The following is a 23,135-nucleotide window of genomic DNA, read 5'->3' on the forward strand; positions in this document are numbered from 1 at the left end:
GGTAAAAAAATAGGAAAACCAGGAGGAAAAAAAAGTGAAAAGAGACTCTCATGCTAGTGCTTAGACTCTCCGCCTGGTTCTTGCCTTTGTTGCTGGCTGGAGCAACCAGATACATCTTCTGTTTTAGATTTTCCTTACTGTAATCTATTTCTGTGAATATGCCAGCTCGTTCATTTGATGTTTCCCGGAGACAAGCCTCCTCTGTGAGTTATTTCTGACCATTGCAGCATTCCACAGGGTCTGAATTGTTGAAAGCAGTGACCCAAACCATAACTTGAATATTACAATCGAAACACGTGATGTAGACAGTGGTTGATTTGGGGCTGTATCTTGGATGGCCCTCATCTGTCCCCAGGGACTTGTCTGAGATCCCTTGGGGTCTGTCTGAGCCCAGACCTCCTGACCTTGTCCAGAGCTCAGTGCTCAGGGCAGTGGAATTTAAGTCCTGGTTTGAGGCGATTTAAACCAGCTTTCAAAGGCCTGAGTGGAGCCGATCTTTTGTGGACCTTTCTTTCTGGGTGTTCCCCCTGTCAAAACCGTTTCTCCACACGGGATACACATCAGAGGGGGAAAGGGCTGTAAACCCTGAGGATTGGCCAACAAGGTTCAGGAAGCACGGTATCAAGAGCCGCACTTCTCTTACTCCAGTTGATTCTTCCCAAACTCCCCACACCATCCTTACAGTTATTCATGGGAAATAAAATAATATAAATCACACTGCCTGCTTCTTTTCCAGTGGCTCACAGAGTAATCACAGGCTGAAGTGCAGGTTTTCTTGCCGTGCGTTGATCAGTAAATCAGATTTTGAGCATTTATCAGCAAAAGTTAGATTTAAGCATCGTTCCTGTAATGTTTGAAAGAAAGAAGATTTGTTCCGGTGGGGACTCTGCCAATCAGTGATCTTCCAGCTTGACTCTGCTATCAATTATTGTTGCAATTATTTGTCTAGTTGGATATTTAAAATGTCATCAGAAAGAGATGATTACATATTCCAGAAAGCAAGGCACTGTATAATCAGATGAACTGAATCCAGTTAAATGTAGTGTGGTACCAACCTGTCCTTCAAAGTGGAATTCTTGAGCTACCACCGAAGGCAGCAGCCTTCTGCCCGGTTTTCAGGAAGCTGATCTTAACCTTGGGACGCAGCATGCTGCTGGGGTCGGGTGATACTCAATTATGGGAAACTTTCCAAGTCTGAAAATGGAATTGCTCCTTCAGATACACGAGAAGTGCATTTTGGGTTATCGCATTCAATTCATCTGCAAATCTATAAATAAGAAGTCCCTCTATTCTTCTTGCTTCCTGTGGATTTAAATGCCAAATCCTGATTTGTGGCAAAGTTGTCACATGTCCCTTTTCCCACTCTCTCTCTGCCTGGTGCCCAGGATCTAAGCGGTGGCAGTAGAAATTACAACTGTTTGGAAGCCAAGAAAAAGCTCCATTTCTCACTTTTCTCCAATTCCGGATATTCTCGGCCCTGCTCCATCCATCAGCCATCTCCCCACACACCTCCTCCACCACACACCCGCCTTCTGTCCACACCACCAACAGGAAACAAATACAGCTCCAATTTTTTTTTTTTAAATGGAGGAAAAGAAACCACAACCTGAACAAATAACAAAAATACTCCCACCATACTGTCTACATAGAATGATCACAAATGTTCTGAATGTGTAGAAATCGCCCCTTAGGCCTGCCCCCTCTCTGGGCATCAAGAGTGCCCCTGAAAAATGAGATTCTAGATCCGAGAGTGTTATCCAAGCCATCAGCCAGGAAATGTTAGTCCATCCCCGTTATTAAAACCGAGTGTAGGTTCCGGAGATGTTTTCTGTATCTTGGTGGGTTTCACGAATTTGAGAATTTTTGCAGGACTTCCTAGTTCACGTCCCAGAAAGCATGCTGAACTCTTATGATTCCGGAACCCCATGGTGATCAAAAGGCTTTCCCACCATAATATAAAATTTGGGGAATCTGCTAGAAAATTCATCTCGTCTGTGAGGTGGAAGTGGGGATGGGGAGAGACCCTTCAAAACACAGGAGCCCTGGGTTGTGTGTGCTGGAGCATGTGGGAGAGAGAAAGAGGTAGGGAGTGGAGCATCTAGAAAAATGACTTTAAAAACATCACATTTCATTGAAATGGAAAAAAGATATTGTCTCTGCTGCCATCACCTCCTGTCACCTTTGTCCCTCTCCTCCTTCACCACGTGTGCTCTGGTACCTTCATCTTGCCTGGGTTTCCCTGCCAGGCCTTGCAGCTTGGGGTGATCGGGATCAGCTGACCATGCTGCCCTACCAGGGAGGGTAGAACTTGCTTTGAGCCTGGAAAGCAGGTTATATGCTTGTGGTGGGTGAGATGGATGTGTGAAGACCACAAAGCAAGGGTGCCAAGGGCCGAATTTAGCTCTTGGGAGATGTAGAGGAGCCCTGGAGGTCTGAATGGTTTTGCTTTTCCTGGGATCCCTGCCTCATTTTCGTTTTCAGGGTGTATATGTTTCTCTCTTGTTCTCCTGCACATCCCATAGGCAGGGGCTGGGCTTGGGCCTGGGGCTCCCGCTGGGCAGGGACATGCCAGTCATTTGGCTGGGAAGCCCTGGCCCCGCTGAGCACTCCAGGGCTTTGCACTCTCTTCCCTGCCCTCCACCGGGTGGTGCCAGGATCGAGGACAGTCGGGGGATGAGGCGTGGGCTGCTGCAGGCAGCCTCCTGCATCTGAGGCAGGGAGGCAGATGAGGTCATCCACACAGCCTTCCACGCACCTTCCAGGGCTAGCCTTATTTACCCTTTTAGTGGAGCAAAACCATGTGATCTAAAGAGGATTCCTTGAACTGAAGGACTTTGCACTGTTCCCTCTCTCAGGGCAGAAAGATGGGGCTGTAGGTAGGGGATGAGAATAGAGGAAAGTGTAGGAGATTACTAAAAAAAAAAAATTGAGATGATGAAGGAGAAGAAAGGCAGCCAGACTAGGTAATTGGGACCAATTCATCAGAAGGCTTAAGGAAATTTGACATCTATTGTAACTCTTCTAACTGTATAATTACGCAGCGTTTGGAAAGTGAATTATTAACTTGATTGTCCATAATGACCATTGAGTAAATATACAGTCACAGGTTGTCAACATTGTACAGTGAACTGATGGGCCAGCAGCCACTTTCAACTGGTTGTAATCATCTCCTGGGTCAAGGCTGACCTGGAGGCTCTGGGGTTAGTGAATCATTTACGGGAGAGACCTCAGGGGCTCCAGGAAGGCAAGGTCCCCCTGGTCACTGCTGGGCCCTTGGCAGCTCCTTTCAGCCCAGGTCATTTAGAATTGCCCTTCAAGAAAAAAAGTCCCCTGAACAGCATATGATTTAAGAGTATTGATTGAAGGGATGGTGCTGGGTGAGGAGAGGTGGACAGTGCGCGATTGGGTCTCAGAAGGCTGAACTTTAGTTGGGACCAGAAGTTGGGACCAGATGCTCACATGAGCATCACATGAAGCCCTGGATCCATAGTGTAAGGCGGGAGGTCCTTTGCCGGCCCTGCCTTTGTCTAACCGGGGGCCTTGGTGCCCCCCGCCCCCTGAGCTGCAGTGCCCTGGCCCTAGGTGCGGGGTGGGGTGGGGGGTGGGGGTGTAATCTCCGTGGGGCCTCCTCCTGGGGAAATCCGCAGCTCGCTCCACACTGGAGGAGCAGCCGTGTCAGCCAAGAGCCGCAGGCCATAAATGCAAAGTATGGTTTAACAAAAGCAGCTTTTGAGTGAGAAAGCTGAGTGGAGTTGTCCCAACCTGTCAACTTCAAATTTCTTTCCTCCCCCATAAATCAAAAAACGGTTGGTGGAAGGGAGGGACAGAAGCGTTTCATTTTCAGATTTTGTAAGAAAATAAAATCAAATCAAAAGAACCTGTCCCACGCTGATACCTTACATGCCAGGTTTGAGCCTGAGGCAAATTTTTGTGGCCATGTAATAAGCCTCTTTAAAATGGTGACAGACCCTTGACTCTTTGCCTTGAATTACACTGATAAAAGACATTTTATTGCGTTAGAGCCGGGGCAGGAGTACAGGATGGTGCTTGCCTGGTCGGCCTCTTTGAAACCCCGGCAGCCCTGCTGTCCACACTCCCCACCGCCTGACAGGGCTGGAGTGTGATGGTGGCGGAGATCTGTGGGCCAGTGACAGAGGGCGCTTTTAGCCTGAGGGGCTTGTTAGGGAGAGGGGAGCCACTCCATTCCTAGTGGACCTGGGAGACCTTGACGTGGGTGGCTCCGGGTCGGTCTCACGTCCGGTGCTGCGTAGAAAAGAGTGTAACTGGGGCCTCATTTGCCAGGCAGTCTTAGATTCAAAACAAGAGATGATCCTGGGGACTCCCTTCTCATGTGGGGCCCCCTTGATGTCTGTGGAAACAGGAAAGGGGGTTGTGGCCCCAGTGCCCGGAGAGGCCAGGTGTCACAAGCTGAGTTCTCAAGCGGACCTGTCCAGTGGGTGGAGAGGGTGGTATGTTCTTGGCTTGCGGAGCTTGGAGGAGTCTGATAACTTTGTGTGTTCGCTCGTTGAATCATCAGAATTAGCAAGCCCGAGAACAGCCAGTGGTACCTCCCGAGTGACTGCATATCATACACGTGGGCATCTTTTTTTATTCAAGAAATTCTTTCCAGGTTGGTCAGTGGGATAAATGCAGGATTTGAAATTGGGTAAAAAGCCAGGAAAATGAACTCTGAGGCCAAGAAAACAGGCCTCCAGTCGATAGACTGTGTCTGCCTCTCCTTTGTTCTGTGGGGCTGTCAGAGAGGTTAGGACTGAGGCCAGGGCTTGGAGGAGGAAGGTGCTGAGCGACTGAGCCCAGGGGAGCAGAAGTCGGAAGAGCCTGTGGGCGGGCAGAGGCCTGTTTCTGAAACAAGGACTTGCTGCCGTGGGACGAGGCCTGGCCTCGAAGCCCCAGAACCCTCCTTGAGTCAATCTCACCTCAGGCGAGAGGGCAGCCTAGTTTTGTTCCTGAAGAAATGACAGAGCCTGACCTGCTAGACCATTTTAAGTTTGTAGAGCTTTGAAGCCTTAAATTAGTTCTCATAATTTCCGAGCAGTTCTGTATTAACTATCGGACATAATAAGTTTTAATTCTGGAGAATGGCTAATTCTGGTGCTACGGATCTCTTGGCCAAGGTGTCACAGAGCATTAGGCCCTTACAGCGTGTCTTTCCCCCACTTCCCTGGATGCTCACACCCCATTTTACTGTCCCAGGAAGGCAACACACTGCTTGTAAGTGTCTTTAAGACAAGCACCCAGACACTCAGCCAGCCTGGAGGGCTCTGAGGTGAGTGGTGAGCAGGGGGCACAGCTTGGTCCCCAGGTCAGAGGGCAGGACTCAGTTCCAGCCCTGCCCTCACTACCTGAAGCAGGATGCCTGAGAGATATTCCACCACCCGGGGAGGTGAAGATAACACCTTCCCTCACCCCACAGGCGTCCTGTGGGGTCAGAATGTGAGGAAGAAGGCTTTGGGGAAAAAAATAAAGCCCTGCACAGAGGCCGAAACATACTTCCTTCTTTATTTTAGCCATACCTTGCGACATGCAGAACTTCAACAAGGGATCAAACCCACACCTCCTCTGTGGACGCATGGAATCTGAACCCCTGGACTACCACGGAAGTCCCATGACATACTTTATTAAGAAGGATGAAGCTTGGAGGCTTGATCAGGCCTTCCTGGGGCCACCTGTGCTTCTGTGCCCTTTTTCTTTGAAGGTTGCACACATCAGACCTGGAAGATGAAACCAGAAAATCTCGCAGCTCTCTGGGCCTGCTCATATCCACCTACCATGCTTCTTTCCTCCAGCAGCATCGCTGCCTACATCCCACCCACATTCTCCTCCACACAGCCCAAGAACACCTGAAAATATCAGGGGCATTCCTATAAGTGCCAAGCTTGGTTTTCTTCAGCTTATTCTGGCATTTTCTTGAAACTGATGAAAATGGTTATGTGGAGGCATAAATTCTGTTTGTTGCGAGTTGACATAGATAAAAAAAGGCTCGGGGTGGCCTCTTCAGAGGAATTTGGGAGTTGCATGTTCTGCTTGCTTTGATAGAGAAGTCCTTCTCTGCCCTGGCTGGTGTTATCAGAATTAAACGTTTGCTGAGCAAATGGTCAGTCTCACTGGATCCACGTTTACAGCCCAAATGGCTTCCTTCCCTCAAGGGCTTCCCAGGTGGCGCTAGTGGTAAAGAACCCGCCTGCCAATGCAGGAGACGTTAGAGATTCTGGTTCAACCCCTGGGTTGGGAAGATCCCATGGAGAAGGGCATGGCAACCCACTCCAGTAGTTTTGCCTGGAGAATCCCATGGACAGAGGAGCCTGGCGGGCTACAGTCCATAGGGTCGCGAAGAGTCGGACATGACTGAAGTGACTTAGCACAGCACCTCATGTGAAAATGCTTGTTCCTCCAGGCATCAAATCCTGGAGAGATGCAGGTGTAGCTTTCCAGGTGCTGGGGCTATGATTTTCCGGCCTTTTCTTCTTTTCTCTGTGGGGTGAGTGGGGTCTGTGAATACATGTGCGTGAGGCTGGACGATTAGGGCGAAAGAAACGCGTCTGGGACTTCAGTTTCTTCATTAATCACCCCTTCTTCTAACCACAAAGGTACTGCTGTTGAGTCCCACTTTAAGAAAGTCCAATACACACCAAATCTCATCAATGGAAACCGATAAATTAGAGGGTGATTTTTCACATTACAGAAAGATTGTTAACTTTTCAAAAGGTTTCGCCACAGGGTTCCTTTAAATAGTGAGCTCCCCCACTGAATTTAAAGTGTTTGTTTACAGATCATTAACTACTTGACAGAGAGGTTGGGGAGGGGGTGGAGGAAGAAGCCCTTAAAAGGTAAAAGTGTTAGAAGCCCTGCCAATTTTCGATGAGCCTGGAAGGGTGATGAAACATCCCTGAAATTATGTCCGTTAGCAAATGTGATTCAGTTTACAGAAATTCAGTTTACACTTGGCTTTCCAGGAACCCTGCAAGTTGGCCGAGGCAGGAACTACAGGGCGCTGGGGCCTGGCTTCTCTGGTTGGGGTGGCTGGGAGAGGACTCTGGCTTCTCTCAGAGTCCTTTGTGTGCCCTCATGTACAATGGGTGCCAGGCTCTGGCGTGAGGCCGATCTTTGCCACTGGCCTTCTGGCACGGGCAGCAGAGACCTTTCCCCTTGACATTTAGCCTGAGTTTGTGGGAAATTTCTTCCTGGTTCTCCCTGACCTTCAGTCTCTTTGGCTCAGGACCCACCTAGCTTTCCGGCTTGAAACTCAAGACAGGTAAGCTTTGCGAGACTGTGACCCCAGGAGACTGGAAACCACCACCAGGCCTACATTCTGAGTCTTAAGAATTAGCCTGGGGACCAGCCCACACTGGCCTCATCCTGCCAGGTCATAACAGGGCATAGTTCCATCCTGGCCACCTTCTAGGATGGGCTGTAGTAGGTGTCTTATTTGTGCCCTTGATCTGGTCCCAAGGAGACTCAAGACTCGCTTGGGAGAAAAAACTCATTCATCTACTCCAGTCCTCTTTTTCTAAAGATGAGAAAACTTAGGGCCAGTAAGGGGAGGTGCTTTACTCAAAGTCACATAGCTGGTGAATGGCAGAGTTGGGATTGAAGAACTTAAATTCCTGATTTTGTTTTAGCAGTCTCTATAGAGGAATGAGCCCCTAACATCCTACAGGAAGAAAGGAATCTGGACGGAGATTAAGGGGACCCATGAAGGAAGGAACCCACTGGACAAGGCCTCTTTAAAAGTTGTTTGCCAATTCCCCCAAATAACCTGAAAAATAATCTTGGGTAGAGGCAAGTGCACGCACACACACGCACACACACACACACACTCCCTCACACCCCACCACACACAAACAGATTCCTCCATATAAGGACTCAGAGCCGGAGTAGGGTTACCCCAGCCCTCCCCAGGGCTTTGAAGAGAAGAAAGCAGGGAAATTTGGAGGGAAGGTCAAGCTGATGATTGAAGAGACACAGCAGTATAGGAAAATCTCCGCATTTCTTGCACAGTCATTTGTTGAAAATGTGTCAGCAAGTACAAGCCCATCTGAAACTAGCAATGATACATCTGAAATAGATTATTTAAGCCAGGGAGGTGGTATTGCGAGGAAGAACATGGCTATCAGCACTTGTTTGGCTGACTCAGAGGAATAAAACACAGTGAATTCTGCCTTGGCAGACCACCCACCATTCATCATGGGGAAAGACAATCAAGGTGGGGGGGACAGGGCAGGAACAAAACAAGACAGATGAACTTTCATAGTTTCACCAGCATCCACATGGCTGCAACCATTATTGTAAGAAAATGTGATGTTTGAAAATAAGAAGCTGTGAAAGCTGAATCCTTCACAAAAGTCCTGAGGGTTTATTTATTTAGATGACCATATCCTCTCTTGTCAACTGAGTGGATTTGTCCATGATGTTTTGATTTAAATATATTACCTGTTGAGCCCGTTTGCTCTGTGTATACCTAGAGCTTTGCTTCTCTCTGGGCATCCACACTTGCCTTTTCTTTTACCTAGAAAGTCTTTCCTCTTGACTCTCCAGGTCTAGTCCCTAAATTACCTCTTCCCCAGAGCCACTGTCCTATCTTCCAAAATTCCTTTGAATTTCCATTGCAGTTTATCTGTACCTGTCTTGTGACACACTTTCTACTTTGGAGCATAGCGATTCCTTTCCAGGTCTATCTTCTCTACTAGATGGAATTTCCTGTAGGGAAGTCTGTGTCTGAGTTTTCTTTGTTTTGCCCACAGAGGTAGCCCATAGCTTTGGGCATTATATGCACTCAGTAAATAGTTGTTGAATGACTGTGTCAAAGAATGAATGAATGGAGTTTATACTGGGTACACACATTTTGCATAGTGAGGTACACAGTTAAACAAAGGGAAAAAAAAAAACTGTTGTATAAGATGATTGGTCTTTTTATGCAGCTGCCCTTCCAGTCTCCTCGAGAAGTTCCGCCATTCTAAGGGAAGAGCTTAAAATGTAATAAAAATTTATCTAATTCACGATCAAGTGAAAATACTTTGGGCCTAGAGCCAAAGAATATTATTGGAATGAACTTTTTTCAACACCCTAAATTTAACCAGCTGGAATTCTTTTTTTAAGTACCATCCTATTCAACCTTTTGAAATGAAGGATTTGCCTTTTAGTGGGAAATCTGCATTTCAACACAAAGATGGAACAACACAATGTCTTTGGCTTACTTATTCTTCTGAAAAGCAAGCTCATTTTTTTTTTTTTTGGAATTATATGCTTTGGTTATGTTAAAGACACAGATTGCAGAAAATTCTGTTTAGGCCTGACAGATTGGTGGCTTGCATTTTTTCATTTTTATAGATAAAGGGGCATGAAAGATGTCATCTTTTCTCCCCACTGATAGAGTGGATGCCTAGGGTGAGAACTCTTTAACAGGTGAAATTAGTAACATGTTGTTTAGATAATCAAGGCTCTGAGATGATAGAATTGGTTTAAAAAGGTGGGGGGAAGAGTTTTTAAGTGAGTGAGTGATGAGATTAAAGTCACTGGTGAAGTATCTAGGAATACAAGGACCATGAACAAGTTTCAGCCAAGAAATTCTATCAAGTGATGTTTGTAGAATTCTTGTTTGCTTTCAATTGTACAGAGCATCACAAGTTGGTAAAATCTTAGCTAGTGAAAAAGCATAGTGATGGGAGACGTGCTTACATAAATGCTCGTTTCCAGAACAAAAGGGAATGCAATTTTGACAATCTCAGAAGGTTAATTAAGAAGTCTGTTAGCAGTGATAAAGCTGGCACATTTTCAGTCAGACTGACACAACTCAAGACACAGGTATTGCTAATGTTGGCTCTATAATATTGTATTATTCAAACTATAATATACATACTCTAGCAGGTCACATGGAGAAGGCAATGGCACCCCACTCCAGTACTCTTGCCTGGAAAATCCCATGGATGGAGGAGCCTGGTAGGCTGCAGTCCATGGGGTTGCTGAGAGTTCGACACGACTCAGTGACTTCCCTTTCACTTTTCACTTTCATGCATTGGAGAAGAAAATGGCAACCCACTCCAGTGTTCTTGCCTGGAGAATCCCAGGGACGGGGGAGCCTAGTGGGCTGCCATCTATGGGGTCGCACAGAGTCGGACACGACTGAAGTGACTTAGCAGCAGCAGCAGCAGCAGCAGGTCACAGGATCTGAGAGGTGAGGGCTGGCATCTGTCCTAAACAGAGGATCAGGAGATAGAAGGACATTCAATGGATTTGCTTTCAGTTAGATAAAGAAGCCTCTATCCTAGACTAGCTGCACTGTTGTTATTTTTGTGATTTAGATGCAGTAATATTACTACAATTAGAATGAATTCATTCATGGAACTTTACAAACTTTCAGGATGCATTTTAAGTGTAATCTGTAATTTGGCTATTGGCAGGGGGGGTTGGACATGACTGAGCAACTTCACTTTCACTTTTCACTTTCATGCATTGGAGAAGGAGATGGCAACCCACTCCAGTGTTCTTGCCTGGAGAATTCCAAGGATGGCAGAGCCTGGTGGGCTGCCGTCTATGGGGTCGCACAGAGTCGGACACAACTGAAGCGACTTAGCAGCAGCAGAGAAGAGACTTGAGAATGCTGGAGCTGGAAGGGACAGTTAGGGTCCTTTATTTTGGCCTATCACCAATAGAGAGATTCTTCCCCATTATAGCGGACTGTCATCCATTCTTTTCATGAAGACCCAAGGTGAGCGGGAGGTCACATTTCACAGGGTGACCCTTCCTCTTGGGGATAGCTCTACTCCTGTGCTTTGTCTTGTTAGGAAAACAGGGAAATTATCTAGAAATGTGTGTTTAAGAAAAGAAAGACATAGATGCACATATATGCTTTAGCGAACAGCAAACATCCATACATGTATGTACTTCTCTAGAGAGGCCTGGGTTCTCAAATCCTGACAAAAGTCAGCACCTGGAGCAGTCATGCAGTGCTTTGGGAATGTTGCCTTGTGCTCGGCTGTTTCTGCCCATTTGTACATCAGCAGGATTACTTGTTGATTGGTAGACAGTGATGTGGCTATATGACATACCCAGGGATTTGTTTTGGAAACAAATAGCAGGTCAGTAGTAAAGGAATTTTTGAGATGTTCTTGAGGAAACCTAGAACTTGATTTAATGATCTTCAATTCCAGGGACGTCCCACCCGGCTTATAGTGCTCTCTGTCAAAAGTTGGTCCTAATGCACATAGAAATGTAAAGTGACCCGTACATAACATTCAGCCAAAACCATTCCCAATTCAGTGCAGATTTTTAATGAGACCTGAAAAAAATAAGATTCATTATTTGTTATTCAGCCATAAGGAACCATTGCAACCTAATAATGCATAAGTTCCCTGGGGAAGGAAACGGCAACCCACTCCAGTATTCTTGCCTGGGAAATCCCACGGAGAGAGGAGCCCAGCAGGCTACATTCTATGGAGTCCCAAAGAGTCAGATACGACTTAGTAACTAAACAACAACAACAACAACAAATGCATAAGGCATTTCTGAGGCCCTAAATGGAAATGCTGGATCTGGAGAGACTTTTATGCAACAGAACAGGTTAAAGTGCCTTTCATCAGAGGAGTACAAGGCATATGAAAAGATTGATTCAGAAGAGGGCCACATATTTGCAAGTCCAGAAAGGGAAACAGGAGTCCAGTGCTGGCTACATTACACCGTGCAGCGTGCCACAGCTGCATTCACAAACACTTCCCCTTTTGTGGAAGTAGTGAGCACATCATCTGCCTGACAAAAGCTGGTTTGGAAGTTATGCAAAGAGCGTTCCCTGTTTGAGTCTGGGCCTGTTCTTGGTCAGTGAGGGAGGGTGGAACCTTGGACTCCACAGGGAAGGATCCTTAGGAATTTCCCAAGCTTGCTTTGGTCCTGAAGCAGGTGAGTTCCAGACAACCTCAGAGCCAGTGGATCTCTGCCAGGAGAACATCAAAGCTTCAAGCTTCCATGCCTCCCCTTACCCTAAGACAGTGCTTATGAAACTGGATTGTGCATACGATTCCCTGGGAGTGCTTGCTAAACACAGGTTTTTGTATTCCACTCCGCCCTTCCCCGTCGACCCAGTTTTTGATTTAGTAAGTCTAAGGAAGGGCCTGGGACTTCGCATTTACAAACCAGCTCCCAGGTGATGCTGATGCTGGGCTTGGGTTTGCACTTTGAGAACCACTGCCCTGAGAAGACCACCGAAGAAATAAAGGGAGCATGGGTAAACTGCCCACTTCCCTGCCGGCCGGCCGAGCCCACCCCCTCCTGGGAAGAATGAAAATGTGGGTGGGAGGAGAAGAGGCCCTCAGTCAGGGGCAGCCCGGGGGGTGGGCAGAGCTTCTAGTTGAAGGTGATGCTTAGAAGAATAAATTGTGAGACTCGACTCTGCCTAAACCATGATGAAATAATTGAAAGCATCATAGCAAAAAGTTAAGCCCTAGGGAGGCTATTAACAATTTAGCATTTCCAGTTCCTGTGGGGATGTTGATTCTGCTTACCAAGGAGAATGTGTTTAGAGATGTGTTTGGTGGGAGAGGCTGCAGAATCAGCTGGGGATGCCCGTTGCCTTTGGTTTGTGGGGGAAGAGAAATTCAAGTATGAGTCTCTCTCACGAAGACAGTGTCAGGAGCGTGTTTGGCTCATAGGAACGGTTTAGTTTCTCTTCTACTGACTGATTCTCAGAGGGGAAGCAGAGGTAGAGGATGACAACAGTGGAGGTGAGCCAAGAGGCACAGGAAGCAGATCAGGTGTTGTTTTCTAATTTTGAAACCAAGTCAGTTCATTCAGACTGTTTGAAAGGCCCACTCAACACCTCTGGGCTGGACTCTCCTCCAAGAGCGGTTATTCCTCCCAATGGTTCAAGAGAAAGAGATCCCTCCTCACTGGTACTTCTTGGGTAGTGCAGAACATGGTGGGAACCACAGGAGGGAAGGATGGCTATCCCAGAAAAGAGCACTGAATGGACAGTCAGGAGACTAATTCTGGTCTTCACTTTGTGGTTAACCATCAGTCTAGCTATGGGCCAGTCACTTCATTTCTCAAGGCCTCAGTTTCCCCATCTGCAAAATGAAGGCGTTAGACATGTTGATCTCTAAGGTTTTTTACAATTCAGAAACCAAAACTAAATCTTGGTGCCAGGTACTCAGAGACTTTCCTTGGTGAGGCCTCACTTTGCCCTGTGGGCTAGTGCTGTGGGGAACGGGGCCAGGCTGCTACCCCCAGAAGCTTGGTTTGCTCTAGGCCAGTGGGTTAGTTGAGGAGTTTGCCAACAAGCGATGCATGCAGTTGGTTAGGCCTGGACAAGGTTAATGATTCTCTGGTTTCTCACTGGAGATCTAGTCCAGGCACCAAAGGGTTGCTTCCCAGAGTCAGGGGCGGGGAATATGAAACGAGACTCTACCCCCATCTGAACATCCAAGTACCTTGTTGTTGTCATGTTGGGATCATAGTACCCTGTTGTGTGGGTCTCCTAAGAAATGGATTTCAGTCTTGGTGACAAACAAATTTATTCAATAGCTGAGCCCAGAACAAGTGCAAAAATGCATTCTCAGATTTCTCATTGAAAAAAGCTATGACTAAATCTGTCAGCTTAATTTCACCCTCACCTCTCAATTCATGGAGTGTGAGCAGTTGGATGAAGACATACTTGTTTTCTAAGTCCGGTCTTCAGCTTTTGCTGGTTCATTGAGTGGTATTTGTTTTTTTTGGAGTGGGGTGTCAGGGAGGAGGACTTGCCTCTGTAGATGGTCCTAGGCAGCCTCCCTGGGCAGGCCCGGTAACAACAGATTTAAGAGCTTCCGCGAGCGCCACGCCATTGTTACCCACCAGGCTCCTCATGAAAGGGAACCCTGTGCTGGTTGCCCTGGCTGTTCTTGGCAGTGTGATGCATAGAAGGAGAACAGGACGTATTTTACACTTGAGACCTGCTATCCTAGAGTATAACAACAACTCTTCTAAGTGCTCTTAATATTAAGCTAATGGAAAACATACTCTGTTTACTCACCATCAAAGTCTGTTTTTCTTCTCTGCTGCCTCCCCTAGTCATCTCAAACTCCAAGCCGCTAGAGCACACAGAGCGTCCCTGCTCCGTCCCTCTCCTCCCTCTGTCTCAAGATTGACTTATCCATGCTTAGTTAGCTCAAGGTGGACTTGCAAAAGCTAGGAACTCACCATATAAACCATACAATCCCCAGGTTGCACAAACCCAATATTTCCTTTCTCACAAAAATCTCAGTGCTAGAAATGCTTGATTTATGGCTAGGTTTATGTTTATTAGTGTGAGCAGTCATTTTTCCTCACCAGGATGCAGCCCAGTGCAGTGGAATAGAGAAGGTGGGCCACTCTTTCTGGGTGCTGCTGTTTTTGGAATGCTGGTTGTCTCCTAGTCACTGAGTGGCAGGATTCCTTATCCTAAAGGTGAGGATTTGGCCAAATTACCTTAACCTCAGAAGTCTAGTCTTTATGTTGCTTTGTGCTATAAGAAGACATGTCTATATGGGGTACTCCATGGATAGAATTCCAAGTCCTGAGATGCCCACAGTTTCCCTATCATTGAAAGTGCTAAATAGAGCAGGGGAAGTGTAGGACAGGGAAGGCAGAGTGGAACTCTATTCCAGAAGTAAAGAGTCACAAATCCATTCATTTTCTGTTAGCATATTGTTTTTTTGCTTGACCTTGTCTATAAGTAAAGTAAATGTATGCATGTAAACCAGCCTTGCAGATAACCTTGCCACGTTACCAGCCTGCCAATCATACTAGCAATTTCCTTTTGCTGTTCACACATCTCTTATTATAAGACAATAGTCAGACTAACAAATGAACCAAAGAACACTCCCCCTCCTACCCCATACCTAAAACATCAACTCCCTTCTCTTTTGTCAAAAATAAACCAAAATTAAAAACAGAACTATGGGAAAGAAGTCACCACTGTTCATTTGATACAGGCCTTGGGCCTGTTCACTATCTGCAAGGCTGTTGTAATGATGTTAATCTATTTTAATGGAACTGAAATGTGATATCCTGTGGTTTACAATGCACATTGTTTATAGCTTTCATGCTTGATTTTGGGTTTCTTTCACAGATAAACTTCTGCACTGGAGGGGCCTCTCCTCCCCTCGTTCTGCACACGGAGCTCTAATCCCCACGCCTGGGATGAGTGCAGAATATGCCCCGCAGGGTATTTGTAAGTTGAGCATTATTTTCTTCTACAAATGTCCATGTGTGTAGAGATGAGAGTTGTTGGAAATTACCCTTACGTTTTAAGTACTGAAAGGAGTTACTTCCAAAATACCTTGGCATCTGCATATGTGTATCCCATTACTCACTGGGCACCTGGCTCCCCCAGGTCATTCAGCCGCAGGGACTTTTTTCCTTCCCCCCTTTCTTTTTCTCCTTACTGAGGGCATGAGGCTGACAGCAGCTCCTCCCTGTTGGTCTCCTCCCCAGGGTTTTGTGTGGCTCCATGACTGGTGACTGCATAGGTCTGTTCAGGGCCCATTTTATTGCTGGGCATTCACCCTCATGGCCTCATTTAGAGGACTTTGAATTTACTCCATGACATGTGTCTTTAGCAGAGACCAGAACCAGAAAGGACTCAGTTCAGTGTTACTGTAGGGGTATCCTCATGCATATTATATATGCATGTGTTTTAAACATGGTATATTTTTATATATGCATGGTATACTACATATATAATTTCTACTTGTTTTTCTCCTAGATTCAGAGAAAAGTGCACAGCATTGTTGCTAAAATTCAAAGATACCACTCCCCACCCCCACCATCACTATCACTGTCCAGTTATTGGTTCAAGCCAACTTTTATAGTGGGGACCTTCTTATGAAATTTAGATTTGTATGTTTATAAAAATGTTTCTGAAAGATGTTGTTTTAAAAGGTAATACAGTTTGCTTCTGTCTGTTGGAATACATAGTATGAGTCACGCATGGCTAAAAAGTCTGGTGGGGAGGGGGTGAGGGCCTGGTGCTTGATTCTACCCCAAACACAAAAAAGTAGGCTCAAGAAGAAAAGAAATGTGACGTCTAATTTTTATTTAAGGAAACCATTTTTATTTTGAAAGTAAATGAAAAAAATCAAGAGCCAGGAGTTGGGCCTTCAAGGTGGCTGGTTTTCAGATGGGAGGTCAACTAGACCCAGTCTTCTTATGAATGGTGTCTGCAGGGCAGGGCCTACAGCCCGAGATCAAGCTGGAAGCTGGTTGTTTATTTTTATTAACTCCTAGGTAATTCTAGCTAACAAAGAGTTATTGTATGAAATTTCACAAGCCCTGAGGTCCTGAGGGCTGGGTGGTGCAGGGGTTAAAAGCACCTCCTCCCCGCCGTCCTCCCCCCCGCCCCACCTGCCCCAACCTAGCTGGGCTGAAGCCTGGGTTAGGTCACTGATTGCAGAGAGCTCAGGGGGTTCTGACTGGGTGGGGAGAGCTCTCCTCGTTTTGCTGGGGGGGCCTCAGGGGTGCCTCCCTGAGGCCTGTCCTTGGCTGTGGGAACAGAGCCTTTGGAGGGAAGGGAGGAGAAGAGAGTGGGGCATAGAGGGGAGGGTGGAGTGGGGGCCCAAGGGCTGCTGCCTGGGAAACAGGCACCTTCTCTCCGGGTTCATCCTCCTGAGGGCAGGGAGTTTGATCTGAGAGGATGAGAAATTAGGAATCTTCTAGTTTGATGGGGCCCATACTGGCAGGGCCAGTTTAGGAGTGACCAGAATGAGGTATGTGGGAGTGGGTCGTAGGGATCCACAAAGTCCTTGGGCAGAACTGATCCGCACCCCACTGGCTTCCTTAACCTTCTGCCCTAGGCTCTCAGAGCATTTAGCACTTAGGCTGTGGCCTCCTGGCTGTGTGGACCATGGTCCAGGGCCTTAAAATCACCTGCTCTTGCTTTCCTCTAACCAGGGTCTCCCCTTGGCCTGAGAAGGCCCAGATCCTGGATTCCAGTCTTTCCTCCAAAAGCCCTGGTGGGTGTGTAATGTGCGGTTAGTCATCATGTTAGGTAACTAGTCAAGCCTAGGAATAAAGAAGACTCACATTCATGTTGGACATGATAGTTTACAGAGAGCTTTTATATACATTTGTCATTCGAGCCTCACAATTCTTTAAGGTACTGTTTTTACACTCATTTTACAGACAGGGGCTTCCCTGGTGATCAGAGGGTAAAGGAATCTGCCTGTAATGCAGGAGACCCAGGTTCCATCCCTGGGTTGGGAAGATCCCCTGGAGAAGGGAATGCCAACCCACTCCAGTATTCTTGCCTGGGAAATCCCATGGACAGAGGAGCCTGGCGGGCTACAGTCCTTAGTCATAAAGAGTCAGACACGACTGAGTGACTAACACTACAGATAGGAAACCTAAGACCTGAAGAAATTAAATGATTGTCCTAGAGCCACCAGCCAGTAAATAGTAGAGCCAGAGTCCCTCATCGGAATTTGCTCTTCTAAATTATAACTCCTGAGCATTGGTGACAAACTGGAAATGGGGTCATTCCTTCCTATTCAATAAAATGAAATAAAGTAAAAGCTGTAGGTGAGCTAATAGCTGATTTTAACCGTTTTGATGCCTCAGAGTTCCTCTGCTCGAGGCCAGATCTCCGTTTATTGCTCTAATCAAAACAATCCCCCTGAATGCCCAATGAGGCTCTCAAATTGAGAAGTTGATTTTCATCAGAGTAAATGAAGAATATTATTATATTTTACACATCAATAAATCAATGTAGCCCTAATTTTGCCACGCAGGAAATCAATTCTGGTCTTTCTAAACCATCAAAGATGTTATGAACAAAGTAATTTCACAAATTATGGCAAGTAACACATTTATTGATGACTGCAGTTTAGGAATTTAGAGTCTGTGAGCACTGTAATATATGGTGCACTGGCATGAGCCGAGTGAAATACAGATTATATGGTGAGACTGTGATGCATCATTCGCTATTAGTGGACTGGTAATAATTACTAGTTTCAAAGCAGCTCTTTCCATGTAATCTTTAGTCTCAATCGTAACAGCCCTTCTCATTGACATTACGATTACACTAGCTGCCCTCATGATCTAGAATATCTAGTTGATGGGAATACTAAAATGAGGTAGTGAAAACTGTATGTTGTGTGCTCATTATAAGAGAAAATGCCATTTTCTCTGACCTGATATATGAGAGAGAGGGGAGGGTAAAAGCCCAGTGTTAACATACTGTAGCATGATCACATAACTGGCTCTGAAAACAAAATTTGAGAAAGCTCAGGGCAGCAAAATAAAATGGACTTTCCTCATTTAAGCCTTTTCAAAAGGACCCAGATGAGATCCTTAATGGAGTGCTATAGATTTTGGAATTTATTCATGGTGCCTGCAAAACCAGCACTGCTAATTATAGGTGCAGTCCTGGGTTTCAATAGAATATTATAAGGTAAAATACTATTTAAAGGCATTGGTAGTGATGAAAGTGTTAAGGACTTGCTTCAGCTGACAAATCTCCCTTTTACTTACCCAATTCAGATTGTCAGGCTAAATGTATGATAATAACACAGAGTCCTAGAGAGTCAAAGGAGAAAGCCACAGAGGGTCACGGTAGTTGGAACCAGATAGTTTTTTTCCTGCCTATTTAGGACCCAAGTCATTGTTCAACAACAACAAAAAATTTATGAAAATAGTCTCAATGATGCTTTTTATTTCTCTTTGAAGCGAGGAGGCAAACAAAAATAGACAGATAATGTGATACTAATGTCAGCATTTTCTTTCAAAATCTTTCTGCCTTTTTTTTTTTTCCCTTCCACATTAGGCAAATGTTTGAAACCTAATTTTGGTATCTTATCATCTAATCTTGTTAAAGAGATTTACCCAGGAGTGGGATATATTGAGTGAGAATATAAATGCATTGTAAAGTAAATTACAAGGTCAGGGCCGGGAGTCCACTATTCAGACAAGTGCTTGAGTGAGTCTGGCTTGTTTTGGAATATGAGTGTTTGGGGCTCCTGAGAAGATGCTGCCAGCTTCTCTTTCTGATTGGCTAAATGGAGGAATCATAATTGATTAATTCCTCATTCCCACTCTTTTAACTCCATGGTGAATTTTTCCCTTTTTCAAAAGTTAACTGACAAATACTATCTGTGGCCTTAACGAATGCCTCTTAAAAAGGGCATGTGTGCTAAGTCTCTTCAGTGGTGTCCGACTCTTTGTGACCCTATGGACTGTAGCCGCCAAGCTCCTCTGTTCATGGGATTCTCCAGGCACGAATACTGGAGTGGGTCACCGTGCCTTCCTCCAGGGGATCTTCCCAGCCCTTAAAAGGGGAGACCTAAGAATATTTCCCGCTTGTGTTTTAAGCATCTTTTTTTGAAATTCCTGGGGAGTTACTGATGTTTCTCATCCTAGCCCGCTGGCCACTGGCATCTGTGCCCTTTTGTGCCCTTTCAAACGGTGAGATGACTGGTAAACTGTTAGTGACTCCCTTGATTTATATGTTTTTTTAATTTAGCTAGCTCCAAAAAAGAATGATTGGGAAGTCAAGCTGGCCCCTTCTTTGCCACGGCGGCATTTCCCACTCTCGGGTTCTTTTCAGCGAGAGAGAAATAATGTGACTTAAGCAGGGCCCCTCTCCAGACGGCTTGGCGACTGGCCAGAGAGTTGACTAGCTGAACTGTATCTTTCTGTTTCTTTCTCAACTGGAGCCGAGGCTCAGCCGAGGGCGCAGGATGTTGTATAATTTGGTTCACGTTGTTAGCCTCTCAAAATAATGAGGAGGAGGCCAGTGTAGCATTTCTCAGCCTGCTGCCCGTCATGGTGCTGGCTGCTTTAACTGTTCTTCAATTCGGATGCCGTGTCTGCTTAAGTTGGCACCAGACACTCCTCCTAACTTCTCTAGACTTGCATTTGTTTGACTTGGGGGGACAACTCCTGAAGATTTGATACGGCCCATTGGTTAAGTCTGAATTAAATTTCTCTTTTGAGATTTTTTTGCAGCATCCCTTGAGATAAACATGGGAATCCCCACGAGGTGTTATGGAACCAGAATTAGGACTCACTGCCCCTCACACAAGCTGGGATGTGAGATGTTACTAGTCTCTCTTCCACGTAATTATTTCACAAGGACCTTCTCATGTTTAACAATATCAACAACTAGTGTGTTTTAGGCAAAGATTAAAAGCATTTCTAGGGCCATAGAGAATTGTAATGAGTTAACCTTCTCTTTTTTGATATCTCCATGAAATGATTGCCTATTTAGAAAGTTTACCTGCCACCCAGGGGGTTTTAGGAAGCAGGAGAGTTTCCTTTAGGTCACCTTGTCCAAGTCCCTCGCTTCATGGAGGAGGAAACAGAAACACAGAGATGAAATGGCTTGCCCCAAAAAACGCAGCTGGTGACAGATTGGAAATTCAGAAGATAGTTGTTGAACTTCCCTAGAATGTAGGGATCCTCATCCTTGAGCTTGGATTGGTCTAGATTTTTCTGCTTTAAAGACTGGATTTAAAATGCTTAGCACTGAGTCAAAAGGCAGGAAGACTCCTTTGACAGACATTTGTTGGGCACCAATCCCCAGATGTAGCAGCCCATTCTAGGCACAGGGGATAGGATCAGTGAGGGCTTAGGCCTTGGGGTTGACAGCTGGGGGAAGGGAAGGCTGGAGGTAGAACATAAATAAGCAATTGCTGATGCCCTCCTCGGTGATTAAACATTGATGTTGGTGTTGTATTATTTTGCAGGTAAAGATGAGCCCAGCAGCTACACATGTACAACTTGCAAACAGCCATTCACCAGTGCATGGTTTCTCTTGCAACACGCACAGAACACTCATGGATTAAGAATCTACTTAGAAAGCGAACACGGAAGTCCCCTGACCCCGCGGGTTGGTATCCCTTCAGGACTAGGTGCAGAATGTCCTTCCCAGCCACCTCTCCATGGGATTCATATTGCAGACAATAACCCCTTTAACCTGCTAAGAATACCAGGATCAGTATCCAGAGAGGCTTCCGGCCTGGCAGAAGGGCGCTTTCCACCCACTCCCCCCCTGTTTAGTCCACCACCGAGACATCACTTGGACCCCCACCGCATAGAGCGCCTGGGGGCGGAAGAGATGGCCCTGGCCACCCATCACCCGAGTGCCTTTGACAGGGTGCTGCGGTTGAATCCAATGGCTATGGAGCCTCCCGCCATGGATTTCTCTAGGAGACTTAGAGAGCTGGCAGGGAACACGTCTAGCCCACCGCTGTCCCCCGGCCGGCCCAGCCCTATGCAAAGGTTACTGCAACCATTCCAGCCAGGTAGCAAGCCGCCCTTCCTGGCGACGCCCCCCCTCCCTCCTCTGCAATCCGCCCCTCCTCCCTCCCAGCCCCCGGTCAAGTCCAAGTCGTGTGAGTTCTGCGGCAAGACGTTCAAATTTCAGAGCAACCTGGTGGTGCACCGGCGCAGCCACACGGGCGAGAAGCCCTACAAGTGCAACCTGTGCGACCACGCGTGCACGCAGGCCAGCAAGCTGAAGCGCCACATGAAGACGCATATGCACAAGTCGTCCCCCATGACGGTCAAGTCGGACGACGGCCTCTCCACCGCCAGCTCCCCGGAACCGGGCACCAGCGACCTGGTGGGCAGCGCCAGCAGCGCGCTCAAGTCCGTGGTGGCCAAGTTCAAGAGCGAGAACGACCCCAACCTGATCCCAGAGAACGGGGACGAGGAGGACGAGGAGGACGACGAGGAAGAGGAGGAAGAGGAGGAAGAGGAGGAGGAGGAGCTGACGGAGAGCGAGAGGGTGGACTACGGCTTCGGGCTGAGCCTGGAGGCAGCGCGCCACCATGAGAACAGCTCGCGGGGCGCGGTGGTGGGCGTGGGCGACGAGGGCCGCCCCCTGCCGGACGTCATGCAGGGCATGGTGCTCAGCTCCATGCAGCACTTCAGCGAGGCCTTCCACCAGGTCCTGGGCGAGAAGCATAAGCGCGGCCACCTGGCCGAGGCCGAGGGCCACAGGGACACTTGCGACGAAGACTCGGTGGCCGGCGAGTCGGACCGCATAGACGATGGCACTGTTAACGGCCGCGGCTGCTCCCCGGGTGAGTCGGCCTCGGGGGGTCTGTCCAAAAAGCTGCTGCTGGGCAGCCCCAGCTCGCTGAGCCCCTTCTCCAAGCGCATCAAGCTCGAGAAGGAGTTCGACCTGCCTCCCGCCGCGATGCCCAACACGGAGAACGTGTACTCGCAGTGGCTAGCCGGCTACGCAGCCTCCAGGCAGCTCAAAGATCCCTTCCTGAGCTTCGGAGACTCCAGACAATCGCCTTTCGCCTCCTCGTCGGAGCACTCCTCGGAGAACGGGAGCTTGCGCTTCTCCACGCCGCCCGGGGAGCTGGACGGAGGGATCTCGGGGCGCAGCGGCACGGGAAGTGGAGGGAGCACGCCCCATATTAGTGGTCCGGGCCCGGGCAGGCCCAGCTCAAAAGAGGGCAGACGCAGCGACACTTGTGAGTACTGTGGGAAAGTCTTCAAGAACTGTAGCAATCTCACTGTCCACAGGAGAAGCCACACGGGCGAAAGGCCTTATAAATGCGAGCTGTGCAACTATGCCTGTGCCCAGAGTAGCAAGCTCACCAGGCACATGAAAACGCATGGCCAGGTGGGGAAGGACGTTTACAAATGTGAAATTTGTAAGATGCCTTTTAGCGTGTACAGTACTCTGGAGAAACACATGAAAAAATGGCACAGTGATCGAGTGTTGAATAATGATATAAAAACTGAATAGAGGTATATGAATACCCCCTCCCTCACTCCCACCTGCCACCTCCTTTTTTCACCATTCCCCGCCCCCCCCTTCCCCATCGCCCTCCAGCCCCACAACCTGTAGGATTTTTTTCTAGTCCCATGTGATTTAAACAAACAAACAAACAGAAGTAACGGAAGCTAAGAAAATGAGAGTGCTTGTCACCAGCACACCTGTTTTTTTTTTTTTTTCTTTTTTTCTTTTTCTTTTTTTCCTTTATGTTCTCACCGTTTGAATGCATGATCTGTATGGGGCAATACTATTGCATTTTACGCAAACTTTGAGCCTTTCTCTTGTGCAATAATTTACATGTTGTGTATGTTTTTTTTTTTTTTTCTTTTTTAAACTTAGACAGCATGTATGGTATGTTACGGCTATTTTAAATTGTCCC

At 47.0% G+C, this 23,135-nt stretch overlaps 1 protein-coding gene across 10 annotated transcripts in view; it reads left to right on the forward strand.

Moving 5' to 3' along the window:
- The window catches only part of BCL11A (BCL11 transcription factor A), a 99,287-nt gene that overhangs the window by 68,741 nt on the left and 7,411 nt on the right, over positions 1 to 23,135 (forward strand). The window contains exons 3-5 of one of the 10 annotated variants that reach the window (XM_068971970.1): positions 15,095 to 15,196; positions 20,706 to 20,848; positions 21,386 to 22,448. In XM_068971970.1, coding sequence (XP_068828071.1) covers positions 15,095 to 15,196; positions 20,706 to 20,848; positions 21,386 to 22,448 — 1,308 coding nt within the window. Of the gene's footprint in view, positions 1 to 15,094; positions 15,197 to 20,705; positions 22,727 to 23,135 lie in introns of those variants that run through there. The other 9 variants (XM_068971963.1, XM_068971927.1, XM_068971919.1 and 6 more) reach the window with 9 other exon arrangements.

The sequence above is a fragment of the Capricornis sumatraensis genome, chromosome 1, assembly GCF_032405125.1.
Source record: "Capricornis sumatraensis isolate serow.1 chromosome 1, serow.2, whole genome shotgun sequence".
Taxonomy (NCBI): Eukaryota; Metazoa; Chordata; class Mammalia; order Artiodactyla; family Bovidae; genus Capricornis; species Capricornis sumatraensis.